The sequence below is a fragment of the Canis lupus genome, chromosome 23 (genome assembly GCF_011100685.1).
Source record: "Canis lupus familiaris isolate Mischka breed German Shepherd chromosome 23, alternate assembly UU_Cfam_GSD_1.0, whole genome shotgun sequence".
Classification (NCBI taxonomy): Eukaryota; Metazoa; Chordata; class Mammalia; order Carnivora; family Canidae; genus Canis; species Canis lupus.
Window position 1 is genome coordinate 38641464 of NC_049244.1, and position 27784 is coordinate 38669247.

Consider the following 27784-nt stretch of genomic DNA (forward strand, 5'->3'; position numbering starts at 1 on the left):
TCAAGTCTCAAAAGTCTTACATGCTAATGATACGTGACAAAGCTTCAAATGAGCTGGTGAATTGTACTAGAATTCCTACACCTCTAGTTCCTGGAAGTCAGTCAGTATGAATACAGACCGGGAATACTATGTTTAGACTAGACTAGAAGGCAGTCTGAGAGTACATAAGCAATATCTGAAGGCTTTGGTCTATCTCTGGGCAGACTCTAGAAAAGATCTAATATTTAGTGCTTTATTATATCAAAAAAAGGTAAAAATTATAGTATAGAAAATATCTAAGTATAATATTTAAGCATGTGAAAGGGTACATAGCATTCCATGAAATTCTTATCTCACTTATAGAGAAGCAGCCTCATCTAGTGGTTAAGAATATTAACTGGGGGTGTCTAGTTGGCTCAGGCAGTAGAGCATGTCACTCTTGATCTTAAGGTCATGAGTGTGAGCCCCATGTTAGGTGTAGAGATTACTTAAAAAAATATATAAACTGAAAAAAAAAAAAAAGAGAAAGTATTAACTCTGAAGTCAGACTGCCTATGTTCAATTCTGGTTCTGCCACTCATTGACTATGTCACCTTGGGCAAGTCACTTGAATCCTTGGGGCACCTGGCTGGCTCAGTTGGTAAAGCACATGGCTCTTAATCTCGGGGTTGTAAGTTCAGGCCCTAGGTTGTGTGTAGAGATTACTTAAAAATAACATCTTAAAAAAAAAAGCCTCTCGATTCCTTAATTCCTTCTATTATAAAATAATAATTTACTTATCTTAAAGAATTGTGAGAATTAAATTAGTCAATATTTTTAAAATGCTTAGAATAGCACTTAGCCCTTGATAAACATTTTATAAGATTTTGTTAATTAAGTAAAATACAAACTTATGTAGTTCATACTGTGGGCTGCAGTTTAAAAGTATGAGAGCTACCATTCTAGAGGTCAAGTTCTTTTTTTTTTTTTTTTAATTTTTATTTATTTATGATAGTTACAGAGAGAGAAAGAGAGAGAGGCAGAGACATAGGCAGAGGGAGAAGCAGGCTCCACGCACTGGGAGCCTGATGTGGGATTCGATCCCAGGTCTCCAGGATCGCGCCCTGGGCCAAAGGCAGGCGCCAAACCGCTGCGCCACCCAGGGATCCCTAGAGGTCAAGTTCTTAAGGAACTTTTGGACTAGATATGAACCTGAGGCTTAGCCAGGTAGCCTTTAGGATAAGTTTGATGTGAGTCCAGAAAATGGAAAACAAACAAACAAAAATAACCATTTTCTACTTGCCAACTTTTTATCACAGGAATCTAACACGTCTGTTAACATTACCTTCTTCAAAACCATAGCAGTTGAAAGGCTGACATTATGATAAATAAAATCTAATTTTTTAGGGGAATCCCTGGGTCGCTCAGTGATTTAGCGCCTGCCTTTGGCCCAGGGCGTGGTCCTGGAGTCCCCAGATGGAGTCCTGCATTGGGCTATCTGCATGGAGCTTTCTTCTCCCTCGGCCTGTGTCTCTGCTCTCTCTCTCTCTCTCTCTGTGTCTCTCATGAATAAAAAAATAAAATCTTAAAAAAAAATCTAACTTTTTAGATTTTAAAATTAGATTTAAATCTAATTTTAGGGGATCCCTGGGTGGCTCAGCAGTTTAGTGCCTGCCTTCGGCCCAGGGTGTGGTCCTGGAGTCCCAGGATCGAGTCCCACATCGGGCTCCCTGGATGGAGTCTGCTTCTCCCTCTGCCTGTGTCTCTGCTTCTCTCTCTGTCTCTGTCTCTCATGAATAAATAAATAAAATCTTAAAAAAAAAAAATCTAATTTTAGATTTAAATCTAAAAAATCTATTTTTTTCTATTTTAAAGTAAAAGCAGAATGCCTGGGTAGCTCAGCAGTTAAGCGTCTGTCTTCGGCTCAGGGCATGATCCTGGAGTCCCAGAATTGAGTCCCACATCAGGCTCCCTTCATGGAGCCTGCTTCTCTTCTCTGCCTATGTCTCTGCCTCTCTCTGTCTCTCATGAATAAATAAACAAAATCTTTAAAAATAAAAAAGTTAAAGCATTGGTTAAAAACGTACTCAGATACTACATCAACTCCCATCTTCGTCATGTAGTATGTTCTTTTATATTGTCTAAACTCAGTTTCAAACAGGTCATCATCTTCAGTCTCATCTTCTAAATTATCTGGAAAAAAGGTCAGAAAGTGGCTGACAATTACAAATATTTTGTTTTTCCACCTATCTCTTTGATAAATACATATCAAAGCAGATGCTTATAAACTAACACAGAAATCTGTTCCATCTAATATTATTAAATCAGTGCTTACTAAGGAAAGATACAATGACTATTCTGTCAAAAAAATAACACAACGAATAGAGTTTGTACTCACCCTTAGAAGTTACCACTTCTTCTCCATTTTTGTCTAAAGCAGCCCAACATATGGCATTTTCCTGGCCCTACAAAAATTATAAATCAATATAAAATTAATGCAAAGATACATTTCAAAGTAAGACATTGAACTGGGATATTTAAAAAATACTACAAAGGACTGAATGATCCTTAAGTGACAACACTGTAAAAGTTCATTCAAAAAATAATCCTCAAGTACTGTATAAATGTTTTCGGTTTTGTAGCACTTCTTTTCTAAATCTTTATTATGCAGAACTTAACATTTAGGCTGCTCTAAAATATGTAATAGGTATTTCTCATCTATTGTGTTAATATAATCTATTTGTTCATGATTGAATCCAAAGGTTACAAACATTACATGTTTTCTATTCTCTACTTCTAAATTTTTTCTCTCATGCAATGCATTTGCTTTTCTATATTTATCCCATCTCATCACATTCTTTATATCCTGCCCATCTGCTTTTCCTCCCTTGTGATCTCAACTTTTCTTTCCTCTATTTTCTGATTGCCTATCTATCGACAGTGACTTAGTTCTTCCTACTCCCTTATCCCCATTTCCCTTTGTTCATCCAAACTAGGGTCTTTGCTAACTTCCTGTGCTTCGGCTCTTCCTCTAGTTTCCCTCATTTTGCCAGTATCTCTAACAGTAACTACATATGCCTGAAGACTTGTGAAGCTTAAGGACTGGGCTAAGACGGGTGGAGCCAGGGATTACTGATGTGTAAGTTTTGTGAGTAAAGTATAGATTCCTAAAAAGTTGCTGAGCCTGTTTCTATAAGAGAAAAAACAAAGAAGAATGTAGACGGACTGCTCCTTAGTTTCACTGAGAAAAACTAATCAATTAGAAGGACTACTCTAATGAAAATCAGCATAAATGCCCTTCATGGAGCAAGAGTTACTAGCTTTGAACCTAAAAAGAACCAATATAGCAAGGAGAGTATAGAAAATTCCTCAATTTTATCTGAACCCAATAATTACAAATAAGCTGAGGAAAATTTCAGAAAAGGTCTATTTCCCAAGTTAACACATACAAGACATTCTTTAGAGCTCATTAGTGATATTTCGTAGGGTACTAGCATATTCTGATTCTACTATTTATTTATTGAGCACCTAGCATTTATTAGCTATTGTGCTATTACTTACTCTTAAACTAGCCTATAGCTGTATTTCATAAATGACTTTATATATAAATTATTATTTTTTAAAGATTTTATTTATTTATGGGAGACAGAGAAAGAGAGAGAGAGAGAGAGAGAGAGAAGCAGAGACACAGGCAGAGGGAAAAACAGGCTCCATGCAGGGAGCCCGACGTGTAAGTCGATCCCGGACTCCAGGATCATGCCCTGGGCTGAAGGCAGCACTAAACCACTGAGCCACCCGGGGTGCCTTATATAAATTATTTCTGAAGAAAAACCACAGGTCTAATTGCTATCTCAATATTAAATGTTAGAAGTAGACATATTTTACAAAAGATAATTAATTTTCTAGGTTCTTATATTTAGAAGATTTTCTACACTTATTAATAGGATGAAAACACAATGCTTTTCTTCTAGGATAAAAATAAGAAGCTGATTTTTAAAAATCAGCTTTAAGTAACAGGATCTAACAGAGAAGAAACAAAAAAAATTTTTTTCAAATGTTCAATAGAAGAAAATAAGAAATGAAAATGAAATGAGGCAACTCCAAAAATCACAAGAGGGAAATGAGGAACAAGGAATATCAGTTTCACTTTACAGCTAGAAAAATGAAAGAACACCTAAAAAAATGGACACCTTTGACTTCTTCTTTTCCTTGTAGTTCCTGGCTTCTTCTGCTGCTACACCTGCTGCTTCATTGAGGTACTTGTTACCAACTTTGCTTTCAAACCACTTTAGGTCCACAAAAACTTCACTGAAGTGTTCCCGATCAAACTGTACAAAAATATTTAAATTCATTAAAAATAATTTAAGTATGTCTGGAAGAATAGAAACCAAACTTTTAACAGTTGCTACTTCTAGGGCATAAGAAATCAAAGAATGTTACTCTCTTATGGGCTGAAAATCAAAAATAAAAAGCAAATAAAAATAAAAGTAATTTAGGTGAAATTATACAGAAGGATCAGTTGATGTAAAAGTACCAAAACTTTTTCTTCTGATATAATTGGTTTCTGCCCATTTATAGCTACCCTGGGACAAGAAAATAAAAATATCTAGTTACTTACGTCTGATAGTTTCACAAGGTATTTCTCAAATCGAGGTAAGTTGAGATGCCCACTTTCATTAATATAACCTAAAAGGAACAAAATCTAAATTTGTACTAAAAGCTGACACTATTTTTTCTAAACAGTTCTACAAAATTCTTTTTTACAAAATATTGAATGTTGGTACTCTAATAATCAAGAAAAAACAATCAGTGTTGGGCTTTATAATTGGCTCTAGTTTCTATGAACATGATGTCACTATAATATAAAACATGTAAGAATTAAAGCAAAATAAAAATTCCAGGTTCATATAACAATCCTCTCACATTTCTTTTTTTTTTTCCTCTCACATTTCTAACATGTGATAACAATTAATTAAATATGTTCTACAATCTATCCAGATTATTCATTTGATATATTAACTTTTAGGTGAACTAATGCACTGCTATTCTGCTGTTTGTTTTGTTCAGTATTCACTACCATTTATCAATTTCTCACTTTAATTGAAAAATCTTTCCCTTATATTAAATATTCTGATACCGATCCATTCAGAAAAATGAACTTCTATGTTTTAAAATGAAAGGAGCTAAGGGAAACCAACAACTTCTGCTGGCTTTCTTAAACAATAAAAGGCAGAGATTAGTTAGATACCAATAAACGAAGCTGCTTAACTCTTGTCATTTTCTTTGCTTGCAAACCACTGAAAATTACAACCCTCGAGCTTGGTGCCTTTGACCAAAAGAAATCTCCAATTCTTTTCCTACTGTAGTTGTGCATGCAATAATCTAATAAATGGAGTGAAATTTTTAGGGTTAACTGAGTGCTAAATTAAAGTAGCATCCAATGAATATTAAACTTTTCTTACCACCAAGTTCTGGCAGGATGGTAATATATGTTCCATAAAGAAGAGGCAGTGCATCATGATTAATATGTAAATGAGGTAGATGAGGGATAAAATCATTGCCAACAAGAAATCCCATCAAAATCCAATCATCTATTATCCTTTCAATATCATATTTAAAAGTGATCTTGGCCTACAGCAAAACGGAGAAAAAAAATCAAATCATATGGAACTTCCTGCTAACACATCTTTGGTCCACAGCTATATTAATACTTACTTTCAATTCTGAAAACTCATAGTCAATATACTCTCTCATTAAAGACAAGTGTAGGAGGTGAAATGTGGTTTCTTCTGGTGCGCATACCCTGTAATCAGTCAGATTATCAACACAGAGTTAATTACATTTTTAAGGTTCAAGCTTAAAAATGCAGCAAAAATTAAAATAAAACTTATCATTAGCAGATAATTAATTCTGATAATCCAGGCATGTAATTTATATGAAAGCTGCAGGGTAGTGTAAAGACAAAAGTATAATTATAATAGATGTAACATAAAGTTCAAAATAATTGGTCTGCATTATGCTTTCTGTGGAAAAATTCTCAGAATTAGGAAAGCCTAAATAAAATATAACAGATATAAGAAACAAGTGGGATCTGGCCCATTTAAGGTTGGCTGCCAGCAGAAAGCATACTCATAGATAAGTGAGTATATATACTTTTCCACCTACTGCAGTACAGTCTCAGGATTCAATGGTGAGGCACCATCACTTCTTTCCTCTTATCTTTCCCTGGCATGGTTTAGGGGTCTATATTCCTAGCTATTAGCCAATACTCCAAGTTTAACCAGAAGTAAGAATATAAATTGACAGCAGCATTTTAAAGGAATTATATACCATGAGCAAGTGGATTTAGCCCAGGAATACAAGGATGGCTCAACATAAGAAAATAAATCAATGTAATAGATCACATTAATAAACAAAGGAAAAACACCGTATAATCAACTAGCAAAGAAAATATTTGTCAAATTCAATACCCTTCCATGATAAAAGTACTCAGCCAAGTAGGGATAGGAGGGAGTTGCCTTAATATGAAAAAGGGAATTTATGAAAAACCCACATCTAATATATTGATGGTGGAAGGCTGATGGCTTTCCTCCTAAGGTCAGGAATAAAGACAAGGATGCCCATTTTTACTATAGCTATTCAATATTGTACTTGAAGTCCTAGCCAGGGTAATTAGGCAAGCAAAGAAATAAGAGGCATACAAATTGAAAAAAACAAAACAAAAAACAAAAACAAAAACCCCAAACTATCTCTATTTACAGATGCCATGATTCCATATACAGAAAGTCCCATAGAATCCACAAAAAGCTACTAGAGCCAAAAACTGAATTCAGTATAACTGCAGGATGCAAGATCAACACACAAAAATCAGCTGTGTTTCTATATACCACCAACAAATAATCCAAAAAAGAAATTATCCCATTCAGAATACCATCCAAAAGAGTAAAACACAGGAATAAACTTGACCAAGGAGGCAAAAGAAAAAAAAAACAAGAGGCGAAAAACCAAAGAGGCAAAAAAACAAACTTCTAGATGCAGAGAACAGACAGATCGTTCCCAAAGGTCGGGGAGTGACGGTTTGGGCAAAATGGGTGAAGGTGGCCAAAAGGTGCAAACTTTCCATTATAAGATAAGTAAGTCCTGGAGATATAATTAAGGTACAGCATGGTGACTACATTAAAAAAAATTTTTTAGGGGCGCCTGAGTGGCTCAGTGGTTGAGCGTCTGCCTTTGGCTCAGAGCATGATCCCAGGATCCAGGATCAAGTTCCACATCGGGCTCCTTACAAGGAGCCTGCTTCTCCCTCTGCCTATGTCTCTGCCTCTCTCTCCGTGTGTCTTTCATGAATAAATAAATAAACTCTTTTTTTTTTTTATAAATAAACACTTTAAAAAAATTTTTTTTAAATAAAAGGGAAAACAAGAAAAAAAAAGCTGGCAAAAGATATATACACTAAAACTATAAAATGCTGCTGAAAAAAATTAAAATAGACATAATAAATGGAAAATATCGTATATTAATGAATTGGGAGACTTATTATCAATCTGTAAATAGTACCCAATAGAATCTACAGATTCAGTGCCATCCCTATCAAAATTCCAGTAATATTTTCTACAAAAACAAAAAATCCATCCTAAAAATTATTAATTTCATGAGACTGCAAATAGCCAAAATAATCCTGAAAAAGGAGAACAGAGATGGAGGTCTCACTCCTTTTTATTTCAAAGCTTACTATAAAGCTTCAGTAGTCAAAATACTGTGGTACTGACATAAAAACAACATAAAGATCAGTCAAACAGAATACAGAGCCCAGAAATAAACCCTTGCATATATGTCAAGCAATTTTCAACCAAGGTGCCAAGACCATTCAATGAGGAAGAGCTATTCTTTTCAACAAGTGGTTTTGGGAAAACTGGATATCCACATGTAAAGAATGAAGTTGGCCCTTACTTTATACTATATACTATAATTAGCATCATGGAGCAAAGAACTAAGATCATTTTTTCTGTTAAGTGATTACTATTCTTAATTTAATTGCTGTTCTTTCTTCTAATATATATTTGCAGTATGATTTACCTTTGTGTTTTTTTGCCACCAAACCGAACCTCTTCTCTTAAAAGAGAGAAATGTGTCTCGTGACTTGTCAATCCAAGCATAATCTGTTGAAAATGATTAAAAAATGTTTCTATTCTCTAATTTTTTATAGTATGAGGTTCATAAAAGCAACCAAATAAAAAATGTCTATATAAGAAAAACACATGCTTATTTAATAAAAACAATTTAATAGCACATTAAACATACAAATATCAAAATGTGATCCCCTTATAGGTTATGAATGGGGTAACGTAAGTGCACTTTTCTAAGAAAAAATGTTTACCTTAGAGTCACATGAGTCTAATAACTGCTACTCTCCCCACACCACCATCCCCTCTCCTAAGTCTCCCTCTTGGTTTTCACACTTTTCCACTTGCCAGGAGGGAGTAGGTAAGAAATTAAGGACTGTAGCTTTTCCATGATAAAGGAATGTAGGACTCTTTTGGGGGCTAGAATACCTCTAGTATGTGAAAATAAAAAAAAATAAAAAAAAAAAAAAAAAAAAAAAAAAACTGGAAAAGGGCATTTTCATTTAATTTTCTCATATAGTATTTTAACGCCCGAAGTAAGTAAAATAGTCTGGTAAGACATATCAACCAGTTGCAAAATATATTGTTTATTTTATTTCAATCTTGATTCAAATAAAATAAGATGAAACACTTATGAAACAAATTAGGGAAATGAGAATACTAAATGGTTATTTGTATATTAAACAGTGATTGTTAATTTTTGTTTTATGTAGGATAATGGCATTATGTTTCTTTTTTTTTAAACAACCTTTCTCTTTTAGAGAAACATTATGAAATACTTACAGATTAAACAATACAATGGGATATACTTCAAGAGTCAAGGGGAATAGGAGAAAGGAGACGACAGATGGTTAGGAATAAGAAAATGAAAATTAATTAAGGTGGATTAAAGTAAAAAATTATTTAAATTGGATAAAGGACATAGGAAGAGGAAGACTCATTATATTATCTTCTCTACTTTATGCTTGAAAATTTCCATAGTAAAAAGTTAAAAAAAGCATAGTAAAGTTATTTGGGTCATGGAATTAGCAAATCAAGCATTATTAAGTTATATATCAAGCATGAAGGTAAAAGTACCCTCTACCCTGATCTTGGCAGAATATTCAAAGCCCTAGGATCAGTCAAGTGTGAAGACTATAGAGATCCACTGATCATAAACTATGGCAAGAGTTCATTTTCCAACTGTTTTAGAACCCTGCTAATAACAGAAGTAGCAATCTTTATTATGTCTCCAATATTTATCTCCACAGCCAGAAAGCTCCTTATGTAAGTCTCTTAGATATTTAACTACAATGGCATAAGGTTATAATAATAATAAACATTATACCTACCAAGTCAGCATCTAAACCATAAAGACAATGTCTGGTGTTTGGATCATGATCTGGCTTTGCTTTCTCGGATCTGATAAATTCCATGATTTTATGCTCTCCTTCTCCGGGAGTCTAAATATACGTTTAAAAAAAATGTGGTAATAATGCTATGCTTTAGAACATTACATTTTTAAAAATCTCTTTAAATAAAAAAAGATAATAACCTCATGGCCTGAGAAGTAGATGGTAACTCCTTGCCACGACTTATCTGTAGAAATTTTCATATTTACAAAATACTTCAGATGTTCATGTAACCTGGCCATGAATTCAGTCCCTATAAATAAAAAGTTTTAAAAAGTTTAATCTGAGAGAGACATAAAAGAGTTCCCAAGGACAACATGAAATTGGATCTGAGTGTCTTAGATATAAGATCTCTAAAGGAAGTCAAAACCCCTTATGCTTATCCTGAATAGCAAGTAATTTTGTACCTTTCTCTAGCAAATATTACAACTGTTTCTCATTTCACTGCTTACCCTAAAATGAAGTTAATGTCACATAGGTAAGTCAAGAAATGTTACTACTGCCTCAAGCTATGCCTTCACATATTTTCACACCAGGGCAGTTTCAACTCTCTAATGAAATTCAATCTTCTATTTCCTTTGCTGGATTCTCATTTTTTTTTTTAAAGGCATGCAGCTTTAATCAGATTGCTAATCACCACAACTATTATTATTATTACTACTCTTTACCTGGAAAATTATTGTTATCCTGGAAACTGAGTCTATAATGATTACATTCCAGGAAGTCCAAATGGTCAAGAGTCAATGGCAATGCAGTCTTAAACCACAATTAGGATAAAATTGGTTATTAAATTAAGCAATATATGATAAAGGCACTTAAATGAAAGACAAATACCACAGTTAGTGAAAAATCCATGAGTAAGTAAGATTTTAAGATTGTTTTTCAAAGTAAAGGTTTATAATGATAGTAGACAAAGCTCTAAAAAGTATAGAGTTTGTTGCCTGCATACAAAGTTAAATTAAACTTATAATACTGATAAATTCATTAAAGTCATAGAATTTTTAACTGCCTTTAAGAAATGCAATAGTAAGTGTCCTGGACTAGGAGAATAGGTTCCCTATCCTGAAAGAACACACTGAATCTGGGTGAGCCACAACCTCACTGGGTCAGTGTTCATACAAATAAATGGTGGGAGTAGGATGGATCTTGTAAGATCCTTCTAGGTTTGGAGTTCTGTGCATCTGGGAGAGTCCTGTCCACAAATACTCTTATTGACATCTGTAAATCCCCAGAGTGGATCTTCATAGGAGCACTTATAATCAAGGTGACCAAAACATCTCCTGAGGACACACAATACGAGAAAACAGCAAGTGGAATCTTAAGGACGAAATAAGTAGAGGCTAGGGAAAAAAACAAAAACAAAAACACAAAACCCCAAAACAAAACACTTTTGAAAAAAAAATTACATTTACATTTAAATCTCCCAGAATTTGGGGCACCTGGGTGGCTCAGTCAGTTAAGTGTCTGCCTTATGCTCAGGTCATGATCCTGGGGTCCTGGGATCCAGCCCCATGTTGATCATCAGGGAACCCGCTTCTCCCTTTCCCTCTGCATATGCTTGGTCTCAATCTCGCTCTCTATCTCTCAGATATATAAATAAAATCTTAAAAAAAAAATCTCTCAGATTTTTTCTCTCAGTGAATTTACCTGGTGTAATGCAGTTGGAATCAAATCTGGCCTCTGTAGGAAGAGTTTCTCCTTTTTCTAATGCTTTTTTAATTTTGTCTTCCGCTTCCTTTGCCGACCTTAAATGTTAAGGAAAAAAAATATCTTAAGGTTTCTGGGGAAAAGTACAGATCTTCCCATCAAGTAAACTGTTATTTAGATGCTTTTGCAACTAAAATGCTACTTAATCAATTTAGGTTCAAAACATAATACAAATTTTGATAGTAACTGATAAAGATGAGCCTCAGAATTGTCATTTTTAATTAAAGAATTGAGTTTTTCTGAGAAAGGACTATAGAAGTAGAGTATTATAACAATATAAAACTGAGAACATTATAAATAGTTATAAAGTAATTTTTTTCTTATTATAAGTATATAACAAATCAATTTTACAAACAAGCTCAAAAGTTAAGCATTAGGGATTCATTATATATACTATAGTCTATGTTTAATAATAACATCAAACAAGAAGTACACTATTAAAATGATCTAAGATTATTATATAAAAATTACTTAAAGTTGTAATGGTTATCTTTGAGTTTCCTCTAAAAACATTTAAAATAAAAGACTAATAATATTAATGACATCATTTGCCAAAATCATCTCATTTTTGAGGCAATAGGATTTACTAGAAAGAACATGAGTTTTATTTTTTTTTAAGATTTTATTTATTTATTCATGAGAGCCAGAGAGAGAGAGAAAGAGAGAGAGAGAGAGGGGCAAAGACACAGGCAGAGGGAGAAGCAAGCTCCATGCAGGGAGTCTGATGTGGGACTCGATCCCGGGTCTTCAGGATCAGGCCCTGGGCTGAAGGCGGCGCTAAACTGCTGAGCCACCCAGGCTGCCCGAACATGAGTTTTAGAGTCAGAAAGACCTAGGTCTGAATACAGGTATCCCAATTCCTGTTCTGGAACCTATTTGTGGCACACTGTATGCCATTGGCATTTAAGTTAGGAAGCTCTCCTTTATGTATATTTCCTACTGCCTTGCTACTAGCTCTATCTACTGTGCCCTGTGGAATTGTATTTCTATGATAAACAAACTCTTTTTCATATGTAACCTCTCTCTTACCAATCTCCTCAATATAACACTCTTAAGATATCAACTTGTTTGCAATTTCTCCAAAGGAAGCCATTTTTTCTTGTAGCTATTTGCATGGTGTTGTCATTCACTGAAATAGGAAACAGAAGGTAGCTTTGAAATGAACTTCAGTTCTGAACATATTAAACCTGAAATGTATCTGTGGAATCCAAAAGGAGACATTTAGGAGATATTTGGATATATAAGTGTTCTGGAGAGAGAGAGATCCACCAGAAAGATAAATTTGGGAGTCATCAGTATAGACACAGTAATTAATACCACTGGTTAAGATCACTCAGGACCAAGGATAGAACCTTAATAAAAATCAATATGTAAGAAAAAGGCAGAAGAAGAGAAGAGAACATGATGACAAAGAGAGTGTCATCACGTAAAGATCAAGGAAAGGGGGCAGCCTGAGTGGTTCAGCAGCTTAGCGCCGCCTTCAGCCCAGGGCCTGATCCTGGAGACCAGGGATCGAATCCCACATCAGGCTCCCTGCATGGAGCCTGCTTCTCCCTCTGCCTGTGTCTCTGCCCTTCTCTCTCTCTCTGGTCTTTCATGAATACATAAATAAAATCTTAAAAAAAAAAAAAAAAGATCAAGGAAAGGAAGTTCAAGAAAGAATGGTCAACATTGTTAAACACTATAGATAAATGAAGTAATATACAGGGAGAATTATTCTTCAGATTTAGCCGTAAGGCATCTATTTGTAATCTTATAAGGAAGTTTTAGTGGTAGGGATTAAGAGCCAGACGGCAGCAGATTTAAAAGTAAGAGATGCAGAAAGATTACAATTAAAGACTATGAATGGAGGAAAAAAAATCTCTTTGGAGAAGGAGAAAAAGTTAACTGCGGGATTTCAGGGAAATATGGTACACTCAATGCCAGCACAGTATTTAGTAAATGGTTGTGGTTATGGTCGATTGGCCCTCAATATCCATTCTATTCTCTTAAGTTTGTCTTCTGATACTGGAGAGGTTAGAAAGCTAAAAAGTAAAGTCTCAGGGTTCCTTGCAGCCAGGTGATTGGATATAATAACTTAGATATTGTCAGCTTGATGCTTCCATAAAGGTTTGGAAGGTGGAAGTGTGGTGAAGTCTGGGTTTGTGGGCTGTGTGTTTCATCAATAGTAGAAGAGCTCTCAATATTCAGTAGTTTTGTAGGTACTGAGAAGCAAGGTGTAGGCCAGAGCCCTATAGTCGGGCTCTGGAGCTAACAGATTCAGTGATGGCTTCTTGACTGCTGAACTTTAAAGTGATGTATTTTTGGAGCTAATATTTTGGAGCCTCTGAACTGCTCACCTTCCTGAATGTAGTAATAGCACCACTGGTGGGTCAGTTCTGTGGTGCTGTTCTAAAATCATTCTTGAAGGGTCACTTAAATTCCTATCCTTTTGGCTCTTGCAATAATTTTTATAAACACCTTGTTCTTTGTATTATATCCCCTTCTGCTTAAAATAGCCAGGCTTCTATTTCTGCAACTGAACAATGATTGATAGAGTAGGTTCATATAATCCTTTCTCAACACTAGATTTTCTGGCCCAGTAGATCCCCCAAATTAGTTTAACAAATATCAGGGGAGTGTGGTAAAAACAGTTTCCAGGGCCCAATTTTTAGAGATTCAAATTAATTAAGTTTGGGTGGTATGTGAGGATCTAAATTTTAGTAAAAGATGGTCCTTGTCCTTAAAGATTTCACAGTTGTTCCAATACCTTCAGTGTCTTTTCTCTTTTGATATTTAAATCACTACTTTTTATCATTCTTTCCTCTTTTTCACTGTACACTTCCACCTTCCTTGATGATTTCCATATTTGATTTACAGGTGCTTTTTCTACTCCTTTACCTGCTGTCATGATGAAAGGATTCATTATTCTAAGAACCCATCATACACACTGGACTCAGAGTTTCTATCCATCAATTCTAACAACCCTCTTAACTTTACTTATCCTACTCATATACAGGACACAGCAGGATCTCATTGTTTTTTTAGAACTATTCCACAGGCCCAGGATTTTGACTTTAAAACTCTATGTATCTCTTCTCATCTTGTTACTTTTCCTACTGTCCAATTCACACACTGGGGCTGGTAATACCTCAAGTGTCCTAACTCAGTTCTACTCTCATACTCCATCAAATCACTTTCTCTCTAGTCTCACCTGCCTATCTACCTATCCAATTTAGACCCATGCTCAATCAGAGTCAGCATCTAGCCCAGGGTGTGGGCATTCAACAAATGTTTGTTGAATTAAATTGTCAATGTTTCCATTAGAACAACCTCTCATTTCACTCTGTAGTTCTCTAGTTCAGGGCAGACTATTAGAGGAGCTTTCTCTACTACAGCTGACCCTTGAACAACCAGCTTTGAACTGAGTGGGTCCACCTGTACGTGGATTTTTTTTCAATAAATACAGTATATTACTATAGATCTATTTTTTCTTCCTTCTGATTTTCTTAATAACATTTTCTTTTCTCTAAGCTTACTTTACCGTAAGAATATAGTATATAATACATATGACATACAAAATATGCATTATGTTATTGCTAAGGCTTCTAGTCAACAGTAGTTAAGTTTTTGGGGCATTGAGTTATATGTGAATTTTTGACCATGTGGAGACTGGTGCTCCTTACATTTCAAGTGTCCAGCGTCAACTGTACCGCTATTTCCAAATTACTGAGAAGTTTGAAAAATTTGCGATATAGAACAACAGTAACAACAGCCCAACACATGCTTTGAGAATGACCTCACTTGAATTACTAATTTGTATACTTGACTGATAAAATGTGATGTAATTAGTTATTTCCATTTCTGGGGGAATTTAAGCAGAAAAGATATTTGAACAGAAGATGCAGTGCACTAAGTCAATTATCTTTAAAATAATACATTTTACTAATTTAAATAGTACTCTAGGGCAGCCTGGGTGGCTCAGTGGTTTAGCGCCGCCTTCAGCCCAGGACCTGATCCTGGAAACCTGGGATCGAGTCCCACGTCGGGCTCCCTGCATGGAGCTGGCTTCTCCCTCTGCCTGTGTCTCTGCCTCTCTCTCTCTCTAGGTCTCATGAATAAATAAATAAAATCTTTAATCAATAAATAAATAGTATTCTAAAATAAACCACAAATATTTTACCTAAAACGCCTCCCCCGCTGCTGGTTCATTTTTGCTCGAGGAGCCACACCATCAACAGCCATAAAGAACACTTTCCTAGGTTTAATAATGCGAAATAACACCTCCAAGTAGTGAAAAATATCAGTAAAGATTTTATCATCTGAAATTCTGAAGTGAACATCATCATCATTAGGATGGGAACACTGATGTATGATTCCATTCATATCCAGGTACAAGTTGTCAAATTCAGGAATCTAAAAAAATAAAGAAAAATGATCAAGATTGTTACTATAATCAACAATGGATACTTAAGCAGCTGGGAAAAGCAGCTGATAAAAAGCAGGATATAGGGGCATTCTTATTATATAAAAATTGAGAAAATAATCACAGTTGAATAAAAAAAGTAAAGAAAAAATGAACAGGAGAAATTGGCAAGATGGAGACATATGGCTATATGATGCCCCAACAGATTGATCAAATTTACTGTCAGGAAATGATCTACTTATTTAAAATAAGATAGATAACCTGGGAAAATACTAAATGAAGTGCTTGGTTCATTTGGGACTCAAACTATTAGTTTGACATCAAGTTCTTAAAGCCTCAATTTCCTCTAACATGGGTAATAGGATGCCCATTTAAAAGGCTTGTACATGGTCATTAAGAGATTTTACAAATGATTTAAAGCCTGAGTGTATATTTGGTTTCACTGAAGCGGAGTCACTGAGTTGGTCATATTAATTTAGAAAACTTAGATTATGCCAAATAATTTAGAAAACTTGGAAAACTGATTTCTTGTTTTTGATATGTGGATTAAAAATTTCCTAAACTTTGGCTAAGGTGATTACTCTTTATAAAAAGACTTTCAGGGATCCCTGGGTGGCTCAGCGGTTTAGCGCCTGCCTCTGGCCCAGGGCATGATCTTGGAGTCCTGGGTCAAGTCCCACATCAGGCTCCCTCTGCATGGAGCCTGCTTCTCCCTCTGCCTGTGTTTCTGCCTCTCTCTCTGTCTCTCATAAATAAACAAAATTTCTTAAAAAAAAAAAAAAAAAAGACTTTCATGGCTCTGGCTCTCATTGATTTTCCCTTTATTTAAATGTTTGTGAGCAGGCAGCCTGGGTGGCTCAGTGGTTTAGCTCCGCCTTCAGCCAGGGCATGATCCTGGAGACCCAGGATCGAGTCCTAGGTCAGGCTCCCTGCATGGAGCCTGCTTCTCCCTCTGCCTATGTCTCTGTCTCTGTCTCTCTCTCTCTCTCTGTGTCTCTCATGAATAAATAAAATCTTTAAAAAAAAAGTGTCAAAAATTAATTTAAAAAAATAAATGAATGTGAGCAAGTAAGGGGAACACTACTGAAACAAATATACACTAACAAGGAAATGAAATGGGCACAACTTAATAGTTGTAATATCTAATATAATTAAAGAATTTTAGAGTAGTCTGGCTTTCATACTAACTAAAAAAAATTCTGAATTTTCAAATGTAAAAATATTAATGAGCTTATATAAACTTAATGAGGGGAATCTCTGAAAAGCTTCAAGTTTTATCATATGTACAGAAACGATACATTCTCCTACTACTGAGAAAATGGTATGCCCTTGAATTTGGGGAATGTAAAGTTTTGGCCTTAGAATCAATGACCACCATAAAAACATACTGATTAAACGCCAATTTATAAAGGATTGTACCAGGCATGACATAAAAAATGTGAATGCTCTTATTGAGTAATTGGCTCAAATGTAATTCTTACAATTGTGAGCATGAGATTTTAAAAGTACACTCAAGATTTACTGTTTGCTTCAAAAATTCTCAAAACTTCAATCAAAATCTCAAGGTGAGCACTTTACAGTTTCCCTAGGACAATAAATATGCAAGAAAGAATATAAAAAAGAAAAGTAAATAAAGGAAATCTGCTTTATATGATTAAAAATTATAAAGGCTTAAATAAAAGATTTTATAAGTAGTCCATATGTATATATAGAGGCATTTCAAACCAGTAAAAGAAGGGGATGTGGTACCTAGTTAACTATTTGGAAATAAAACACAACTGTATCTCGTCTTATAACACAATAAATTCCAGAAAGAGATTAAAAATTTTAAAGTGAGAGGGATCCCTGGGTGGCGCAGTGGTTTGGCGCCTGCCTTTGGCCCAGGGCGCGATCCCGGGTCTCCGGGATCGAGTCCCACATCGGGCTCCCGGTGCATGGAGCCTGCTTCTCCCTCTGCCTGTGTCTCTGCCTCACTCTCTCTCTCTGTGACTATCATAAAAAAAAAAAAAAAAATTTTTAAGTGAGAAATATAAGTAAAAACGTTATATACAAATATTTTAGTACTTTTAGGGTGGGGAAAGCCTTTGCACAAACCAAACAAATGATGAAGTTGGCAATCTATTTTTTACATCTGTAGGGTCAAAAAAAAAGTGCTAAAAACAGGTTTAACTGAAAATGACAAAATGCAGGGAAATACTTGCAAATTAGAAATAAAGTCAACATTCTCATATACATAAAATCCTCAAAAATAAGAAAAAGAGCAAATTTTAAGTAAGCATGGAAAATGCACAGCGACTCAAAAAAGAGACAAAAGTCTGATAAGCATATGAAAAAAAGTTCAACATGCTCAAATTTCAAATTAAAATAATATATCATTTCCCCCCTCATGTTAGCAAAGATTAAAAAAAATGATGTTACCCAGTTATTGGCAAGGTTTTGGGGAAATGGATATATCATATATCATTAAAAGTAACAGTCGGCATTTACTAAGCACTCGTTAAGTACCAAACATTGGGCCAAACATTTATTATTCATTATTTCACTAAATTATGATAACTTTAAAGAGAAATATTTAGATTCCCTATTTACAGAAGAGGAAAATCCCAGAGCTAGAAAAGAGAGAGATGGCATTCACTCCCAGTAGTGTGATGGGACTATAAACTGGTGTAACTAATATGAAAATATATGTCAAAATTTGAAGCATGTACATCTCTGACCAGGATTTCTACTGCAGGAAACTTATTCTGAGAAATAATCAGAAATGTGGACATATAAACACAAGAATATTAATGGAAGTACTGTTTAGAAAAGGTAAAAAATGAAATAAAAATGCCTAATAAGGGACGCCTGGGTGGCTCAGTGGTAGAGTGTCTGCCTTTGGCTTGGGTCGTCGTCCTGGGATCAAGTCCCACATTGGACTTCCTGCGGGGAGCCTGCTTCTCCTTCTGCCTATATCTCTGCCTCTCTTTCTCTCTGTGTCTCTCATGAATAAATAAATAGAATCTTAAAAAAAAAAAAAGCCTAAGAATAGAAAACTGATGATGGTACATCTACACAATGGAATACTACATAGCTATTACAAATTATGATATACATTCTTATTTGACAGTAGATATTGTGTATAATACAAATGGTCAAATGATAAAAGCAGACTATAAAACAGCAGTCATATTATCCCATTTATAGAAAATATCTACATGTGTATCTGCATATAAAGGTCAAGAGTACATGGAAACAAGATGTTACTGGTTAACTCTCAATGATGAAATTTCAGTTGTTTCTTATTTTCCTTTGGACAATATAACAACTTTTACATCTTTCTGGGTTATATTAATTTTTACACAATGAGCACATACCTTTATAATCTGAAAAAAACCTGTAATTGTCCTTTTAGAAGAGAAATTTTTAAAATTCTCTTAGGTTTCAGATTAGTAAGTAAAATACAGAATGACTGAATAACCACTGTCTAATTCAGTGAAGAAAATGAGAACATTCAATAGAATCTTGCTCCTTCACAAATACATATTATTGGGGGAAAAAAAAAACAAAACAAAACAAAAAAGGAGAGAGACAAACAGAGAAAGAGACTTTTAACTATAGATAACAAACGCAGGATTGCTAGAGGGGACATGCGCGGGGCGGGGGTGTTGGTTCAATAGGGGAAGGGGATTAAGGACAGCAAGGTTAGGATGAGCACCAGGTGTTGAACGTAAGTGACAAATCACTAAACTCTACACCTGAAGCTACTATTACACTGTTAACTAACTGGGATTTACATAAAAATGGGGGGGGGGACCCTAAATGCATAATACTGAGTTATGACCTCTGTAAATTAGAAATTCTGATGTTATTTTATATTTTTACCTGTCCTCAATCTCCGTATCTAATTACTCACTTAGGTTTTTTTTTTTTTAATTTAACTTCCAAAATGTCTCTAGAATCTTACCCTCCTAACCATTCCCATTGTGCTAGTCAATCTCATTATTTTCTCCAATCCCCAGATTTCCTGCCTGAGTTCAAGCCCTCAGTTTTCCAACTAGACTGCTTGCTTCATTTTCTCTCCCACCACATCTTAGCCATTTTTCTTTTCTTTTCTTTTCTTTCTTTTTTTTAAAGATTTTATTTATTTATGAGAGAGAGGCAGAGACACAAGCAGAGGGAAGGCTCCATGCAGGGAGCCCGACGTGGGACTCGATCCCAGGTCTCCAGGTTCACGCCCTGGGCCGAAGGCGGCGCCAAACCTCTGAGCCACCCAGGCTGCCCAGTTAGCCATTTTTCTAATACATAATCTGATCATGTTGCTTCTATACTTAAAGCTGTATGATACTATAAACCCTTAATGCCATAAAAGGTTCTGTATGATTTGGCTGTTACCTCTCCCATCAATTCCATATTCATTCCTTTAACAACATATAGTCTACAAGCTAACTACAGACAGTACATTACTTTGAGAGCCCTAAATGTGCTGGGCTGCTCCAAACCTCTGTGACTCTACAGACACTGCTACTACTTCCTGAAATGCTTTTCTTTCCTTTATGCTTTTTCTTCCACTGATCTTGCAGATTTTGACTCAGCTTTCAAGACCCAGCTCAGGTATCTTTGTCTAGAAGTTTTTCTGTACTTACCCAAGGGGACATAATGCTCTTTTCTCTATGTCATATCCTGTTTTTGTGTTCCCAAGGTATACAAGAATGCCAGGTACATATATTACATGCTCTATATATTTTTGTTGGATGCTTAAGTGTAATGTCTGTCTTTTCCTGCTAAACTGTGAGTTCCTCAAAAGTAAAGTCTCTGATGTAGCAGAAAAGGACCGACATTATTACACTTAAGTATCTGGTCATGTTTAGAACTCTTGGCACACTATCTGACACAAAGTTGCAAATAAAAATATTTAATAATCAATAAAAAGTTAAGCTCTCCCTTTACTGAATGTGAAAGCACATGCAGGCTTTAACACTTTGAATCTGCATTCTCACTGCTTTAAATTGTGGTTAAGTATTAACATTTTAGTATCTAATTTTCTCAAAACAGTAGTTTCTTTTTGTTAGTGTAACTTTGTATCCTACTTAGTGTGGCTGCAAAATGTCTTTTTCAAAAAGACAATATATATTTGACTGTTTAAGAGAGCTGTGACCAATTCTTTTGTCACAGTCCTTTTTTTTTTAAATTTTTATTTATTTATGATAGTCACACACAGAGAGAGAGAGAGGCAGAGACACAGGCAGAGGGAGAAGCAGGCTCCATGCACCGGGAGCCTGACGTGGGATTCGATCCCGGGTGTCCAGGATCGCGCCCTAGGCCAAAGGCAGGCGCCAAACTGCTGCGCCACCCAGGGATCCCTGTCACAGTCCTTTAATCCTATTTATCTGAATCCCAAGATTTTATTGCTTCAATTCATTTTTTAACATGCATGTTTTATTTATTTTATTTTAGAGGGGTAGAGGGAGAGAGAGAATCTTAAACAGGCTCCATGCCCAGCACAGAGCTCACTCTCACAACCTTGAGATCATGACCTGAGTTGAAATCAAGAGTTGGACACTTAACCAAGTGAATCATCCAGGCACCCCCTTAACAAGCATGCTTTAAAGCATACTACATATACTATGCATATTTTTATATGCAATGTTTTTACATACTATGATTCTTTATATGTTATAATAATATGCTATGGTTAATAAATTCCTTCACTCAATAACTATTCACTGAAGACCTATTATGTACCACAAAAGTAGAGATGATATTGTAATGAGGAACATATATATCTGATGAAAACTTGGCCTTTGTAAAACAAAGGTCATACAACTAAGATTACAAACTCTTAGAGCATATGCAGTTCTCTTTGTGATTACAATCTAGTACAGCACTATTGTAATAGTTAAGATCTGGGGTGCCTGGGTGGCTCAGTCAGTTAAGCATCCAAGTCTTGATTTCAGCTCAGGTCAGGATCTCAGGGTTGTGAGATCTAGCCCTGCTCCATGCCTCCAGGCATGGAGCCTGCTTCCCATTCTCTCTCTCTCTCCCCCTTTCCCCTAGCTTGCTTACAAGTACTGTCTCTCTCTCAAAATATAATAATAATAACAATAATAATATAATAACAGCTAAGATCTGTTAAGCACTTGCCATAAACTATACAGATTTAAATGCTTTACAGTTGACCCTTGAACATAGGTTTGAACTGCATGGGTCCACTTACATGTGGATTTTTTTCAATAAATACAATACGGTACTGTCAATGTATTTTCCTATAATTTTCTTAATATTTTCTTTTCTCTAGCTTACTTTATTGTAAGAATACAATATACAATACATATAACATACAAAATATGTGTTAATTAGATGTTTATCTTATCAGTAAGGCTTCCAGTCAACACTAGTAATAGCAGTTAAGTTTTGGGGGAGTCAAAGTTATACTTGGATTTTTGACTGTGTGGGAGGTCGGTGCTCCTAATTTTTCAAAGCCAACTGTATGTGCATTCACTTACTTAAGCATAGCAATCCTAGAATTATTATCTCCATTTTGTAGCTGAGAAAATTGAGTCACAAAATGATTAAGTTACTCACCAATAGCTAGTAAGGTAAGTGTTGGAGCTAAACTGGAAACCAAGCAGAACTGCTGTGGAGCAGTATTTCTTAACCTTCTGTCATTATTGTCCCTCTTGCAGGTAGTTCTTCAGATTTGTTTTTTTCTTACTCCAATGGAATTTTATTACCACAGCTAAACTGTCTGTTTATGCACTGTGGCACTTTAATATGTAACCCTCCACCCTCTGAACAATTCTGGCCTCCTTGGAGCGATATTGTACCTTTTCATAATGCGTACTCTGATGCCTGCATTTTACCACAGTGGTAAAATATACATAACAAAATTTGCCATCTTGACCATTTTTAAGTGTACAGTTCAACAGTGTTAAGTCCATTCACATGGTTACACCAGTGCCTGCACTTTTAAAGCCAATCTTCTATGCATTTTGCTACAGATTGTACAGAAGGAAACACAAGCTAACATTTCCATTGCTCTTGAATAGGGAGCATATCTGTTTTATCCTTTACTATATCTATCTCAGAACAATGTCTTGGCAAGTCACTTATGAGAATTCATAGGAGGCTGACTATTCTTGCCCTTTAAAGCCCCTTACTTACATATACTGCTATATAATTGGCCTACAGTCTTTTTGTGAATAATCTGCAGTTATCCTGTTCTCAGGTCCATCAGATATTGCCCCATTGCTTCCTTTTTCCTCTTGCAGGGATGCCAACACCAACTGGGTCTAGAGGCTATTGGTAGTTTGTCCCCACCTACTTGTATTTGGGGATTCACAGGGATACAGTGTTACATGGTTTTGTCATAAATGTTCTTTGGATTTCAAACTTTGCTATCTAGTTGCTCTGTTTTTATGTGAGGATTCAGAAAGACCAAAAAACAATGCTGTTGTCTTTACCACCACCATCTTCCCACAACCTATTCTTCCTCCAATCCCTTCCTTCTAGGACTAGTTTTTAAATCACTGTGACTGGGGTGGTTGGGTGGTTCGGCTGGTTGGGTGTCTGCCTTCAGCTGGGGTCATGATATAGGGTCCAGGGATGGAGCACCGTGTCGGGTTCCCTGCTCTGCGGGTAAGCTAACTTTTCCTTCTCCCTCTGCCATTCCCCTTGCTTGTGCTCTCTGATTTTGTCTCTCTGCCAAATAAATAAATAAATTAATTAAAAAAATAAATCACTGTGACTTACTTTGGCTTACTAGCTTTTAAATACTGCTCAAGAGAGTAGCTGGTAACCCTTTATGACATTTGCTTTCTTTGCTGTTGTTGTTAAACACATGAATCAAATATTTTTGAAGGACAGCACTTTGATAAGCCAAGTTTTAAACCTATCCCTTTTGCCTTAAAGAGGCTATTTTTGTTCTTCAGTAAACCAAAACAAAACAAAAAACCTCCTCAGGATGGTGAGAAGCCAGGACAGTTTCATCCAACCAAATTCTGCACTGAAGAGTACAGAGTAAAAATATCAATGAACAAATATTATGTTATCAAGCCATTCCAAATAACAATCACATTTTTTCCTCTTTGGAGATAAAGTGACTGATACATGGCAGGTACTCAGACTTTTGTTGAATGAATGACCTAGGCAAACCCAAAGCTGATGTCTATGTCTGCAATGTAGTAGTAACCTTTTTTTCATTTTTATTTTTATTTATTTATTTATTTATTTTACTCTCTTCTCTGGGAAGAAATATCTTCCTAAATCTGACTCAAATAAATGAAAAATAATCTACTGTTCTGGAATTTTTGGTAAGCTTTTCTTCATTTACCGAATCTGATTGGGATCCAACAACAAAGTATCCCTTCTGGAAGTTTAATCCTATCTTCACGCTCACTGTACTTTTTAAAAGATTAAACCATAATTTAACAAACAGCATGATGGTGTTGGCTAGATTATTTCCCCTGACCAATAAAATGTTACCCATCACAACGGATTCATTGGCTATACAAATATCACAACTTTTTTTGCCCTGCAAAATGTAAAATGGACTAGAGATCTACCTACCAAAATCATTCAACGTGACAAACACTAACGTTATCACCCAAAGTCTAGTTTACCTAATAGAGAACTGCCTGTTATTTCTTTCCACAGTTCCAATATATAAACATTTTTGGAATCCTTGCATTGGAATATTATCACATCCCGGATTACACACCAGGTATTATTATTATTAGTGTTAGTGCTCTAGCAATCCATTTCTCTTTTTCTTCCTCCCTCTCCCGTGCACATGCACACGCACACACACGCACACAAGCACACTCGCACACTGAAGCCTCCAGATAACTGCCCCTGCCCGTCCAAGTGTATTTCTGCTTCTTTTGGAAAGCGGGATTCGTCCGACCTCTGGGATAATCGAAAATGAGTAACAAAAGGTACCATGAATGTGAACCATCGGCCGTGTCAAACACTCTCGGCGCTGGAGGTGGAGCGGGATGCAGGTCCCGAGGAGGGAAAGTAAACAAGGTGACTCGACTGCGGAGGCGCTCATCACCGTTTGTACGTGGACCGGCCGCTTCCCGGGGGCCGGGGGGAGGGGACTCCGAGCGCCCGCTCCGGCGCCGCCGCCTCTCTGGGGAGGACGCGGCTCCCCGGGCAGGGGAGCGGAGACTTCACGGAAGCGGCCGCCGCAGGACTCGGTTTCAGGACCCCGGAAGGCCCCGAGCCGCAGCGGAGCTGTCAGAACGGCCGCCATCCCCGCGCCTCTGCGCACAAACCAAACCCACGCCGTCGCCCTCATTCAGATCACCCGGCTCTCCTCAACCTTCCCCCGCCCTCCGGCCGCCGGTCACCCCGCAGACGGCGGGCAGAGAGGAGGCTGTGGAGCCCCGTCCCAGGGTGGAGGGAGGGCTGCGGGGCCCCGGGTCCTCGGCCCCCGAGCCGCTGGCCCCGCGCTCACCCACCTGATGCTCTTTCACCACTTCACTGAGGCAGGGATACCGCTCCGAGATCCATCGGTAAAACTTGGGGACTCCCATTTCGACCGTCAACGCTAATTCCAGTCAGGGCCAAACCGAAACCAAACGCCCCGCCGGGGCCTACGCCGCCGCCTCCGGCCGTCGCTCCGCGGATGACAACACACCGCCCGCCCGACCATAGAGAGCGCTCGCCGGGCCTAGAGCGGCCGGCTGGAGGCCGCACCGCCGGGGCGGGGCTCTAATCCCGGCGCTCGCTCGGTGGTTACGTCCAAGCGCGGCGGCGGGTCGGCTGACAGAGCTGGGCTTTGTGAGTAGGCGTGGGAGTGCTGTGAACGCCTCGTGAGTCGGCTGCACGAGTGTGGGAACGCTGGTTTCTTCCTGACTGCTTCTGTGTCCTACGATTACCAATCTCAGTATTTTTCAACACAAATTTGGAAAGATCTGGTGATTTATTTGGTTTAGTTTATTTTGTTTGGAGAGGGGGAGGCTCCCCCCCCCCCCCCCGCCCAGGAATATAACCCTACAACAAAGCTTCTTTTAAAAACGTTTTATTCCAAATTATTTGTTGAAAAAAAAAAATGTCCTAACTCCTCTCCACCCCCGCTCAGCTTCCTAAACTCAACATTAAGCTCCACAGGAAATGATACACTTTTCATATACATGGCTCTTGGTTTTTCTTGTTTTCCCCCATCACACTATACCGTACAAAAAAGCATAATTCTCTTAAGCGAACTTAGGTAAAATTTAATAACATTTGTATTTACAAATGTAATAACCTCATTATTTGTAAATACTGTGAATTATTTTAAGTCATCTGCAAGAAAATTTACAAAAAATGAACATTAAAATCCTTAATTTTAAAATCTTATAAAATTTTAAGTGTCTTCTAAGACTACTAGATTCTGTATTCTGGCAAACTCTCAGTATGACAGCACCTTTAAAATTACATTGAGTTTTCATATTCATATTCCTTGGTTTATGTTTTTTCCTATTACATTTTAGCCATTCAAAAAGTTTTATGAAGTGAACTTGATGTGTGCTTTCCACTTATATCTGTTTTTTTTAGACTAGACTGTAAGTTCCTAGAGGGCAGGAGAGGTAGTAGCTCTGTGCACGAGTCTAGCATAGTGCTTTGCCCACAGCATTTATTCAATATAATTTTTTGTTGTTGCTTAAATTAATCCTTTTGCTAGCTTGAACTTCAAAGAAAATTAATAAAAGTTATAAAATGAAATTAGGCTTGTTTCTTGCAAATACATCTTTTTAGAGCATAAAAACATTAGATGTTCCATTTCCCCAGTTATAATAAACAATATATATTTAAGAAAGCAGTTTAGAAAAAAAAAAAAAGAAAGAAAGCAGTTTAGGGGGCCTGAGGGACTCAGTTAAATGTCTGCCTTGGCCTTAAATCATGATCCGGAGATCCTGGGATGGAGCCCCAAGTAGAGCTACCTCCCTGCTCAGTGGCGAGTCTGCTTCTCCGTCTCCCTTTGCCCCTTTCCCCGACTTGTGTGCTCTCGCTCTCTCTCCTCAAATAAATAAATAAATTTTTTTAAAAAAGAAAATTTATTTCTTAACAACATATATTATTTTAAATATTATTAACAATAAGGGAGTTAATACCAGTTGCTCTGAGAACATAAATGTATACTGTACTTTGGAATTGAATATACAATCACAGTTAACACCAAATGCACTAATTTTAGATATTAGCATATCCTTTGATGTAATTTCATTTCACATATATGGAGTCCAACCAAGGTACATTTGACACAGTAAGTTTTCATCAGTAGCTTCTTGTATAAGGTAATGTACATGTCCTTCAATAGATAATGGCAGCCCTGTCACTCTATTTCGGGTCTTGATTACACCTTGCAGTCGCTGCTCGATGTCAAGAACATGGGTCTTGGCCTAGTAAGAAGAAATTGAAAATCATAAGTGCTAAGAACCCAATAACCCCTGCATGTTGATAATTTGAAATTACTACTTTTTCTGGTATTTGACCAATGTTTATGTCATTTTACAAATCATTACTCCCCTTTTAGGAGCAAATACAGACAAAACAGAAGAAATGAAACAAAATTGAGATACTGATTTTGAAGCTTGCAATGTTGATTTAACATCAACTGCAAGGACATTTTTTCTGGACTATGAAATACCAGGGAATCTCTTCCACATTACAATTCTGGAAAAAATTTACCCGGAAAATGTTAGGACTTCAACATTTGAATGAATATTCTAATAATAGCAACAATACTCTGAATGCCTAATATTAAGCTTATGTTACTATGTGCAAATGGAGTTCTAAGCTACTTGGAATGGTACACATTTCTCTCAATAGAAAGCTTATCAAAATGCAAAGTGAGACTGATGTTATTAGAATAACAATCTTCAATATATTCTCACTTAATAAAAACGATTATCTGCAAACTTTGAGACTTCAACTAATATTAGCAAGGAGTGAATTGCTACGTATTAAAGTTGAGACTGCTACTTTGTAAGTTCAGGCAATCTGTGTTCAACTTTTTCCCACTATATCTCAAAATTGTAAACTGGCTACAGTTAAACAAGTATGTCTTGAACTTCATTACACAAATTATAATAATGTTAACATTAGTAATGACAATAAAGAAAACTCACTGGCATTTTTATACTAAAGAACTAGATTTTAGGGACTGGATTTTAGGGACAACTGGGTAGCTCCACCAGTTAAGTGTCCTGATTATTGATTTTGGCTCAAGT

General features: G+C 36.5%; 2 protein-coding genes across 6 annotated transcripts in view; both read right to left on the bottom strand.

Annotated features, from left to right (window-relative positions):
* XRN1 (5'-3' exoribonuclease 1) overlaps positions 1 to 25231 on the bottom strand; it is a 103041-nt gene extending 77810 nt beyond the window's left edge. For 2 of the 4 annotated variants that reach the window (XM_038571104.1, XM_038571103.1), the window contains exons 1-12: positions 25028 to 25229; positions 15342 to 15574; positions 11120 to 11217; positions 9616 to 9725; positions 9413 to 9523; positions 8035 to 8117; positions 5674 to 5761; positions 5421 to 5589; positions 4577 to 4644; positions 4149 to 4286; positions 2357 to 2423; positions 2046 to 2151 (exon numbers count right to left, since the gene is read on the bottom strand). In XM_038571104.1, the coding sequence (XP_038427032.1) occupies positions 2046 to 2151; positions 2357 to 2423; positions 4149 to 4286; positions 4577 to 4644; positions 5421 to 5589; positions 5674 to 5761; positions 8035 to 8117; positions 9413 to 9523; positions 9616 to 9725; positions 11120 to 11217; positions 15342 to 15574; positions 25028 to 25102 (1346 nt within the window). In that variant the 5' untranslated portion in view covers positions 25103 to 25229. Of the gene's footprint in view, positions 1 to 2045; positions 2152 to 2356; positions 2424 to 4148; positions 4287 to 4576; positions 4645 to 5420; positions 5590 to 5673; positions 5762 to 8034; positions 8118 to 9412; positions 9524 to 9615; positions 9726 to 11119; positions 11218 to 15341; positions 15575 to 25027 lie in introns of all 4 variants that reach the window. The other 2 variants (XR_005377104.1, XM_038571105.1) reach the window with 2 other exon arrangements.
* A 1358-nt stretch (positions 25232 to 26589) lies between these two features.
* The window catches only part of ATR (ATR serine/threonine kinase), a 90972-nt gene continuing 89777 nt past the window's right edge, over positions 26590 to 27784 (bottom strand). For both annotated transcript variants that reach the window (XM_038571106.1, XM_038571107.1), the window contains one exon: positions 26590 to 26953. In XM_038571106.1, coding sequence (XP_038427034.1) covers positions 26780 to 26953 — 174 coding nt within the window. In that variant the 3' untranslated portion in view covers positions 26590 to 26779. The remainder of the gene's footprint in view (positions 26954 to 27784) is intronic.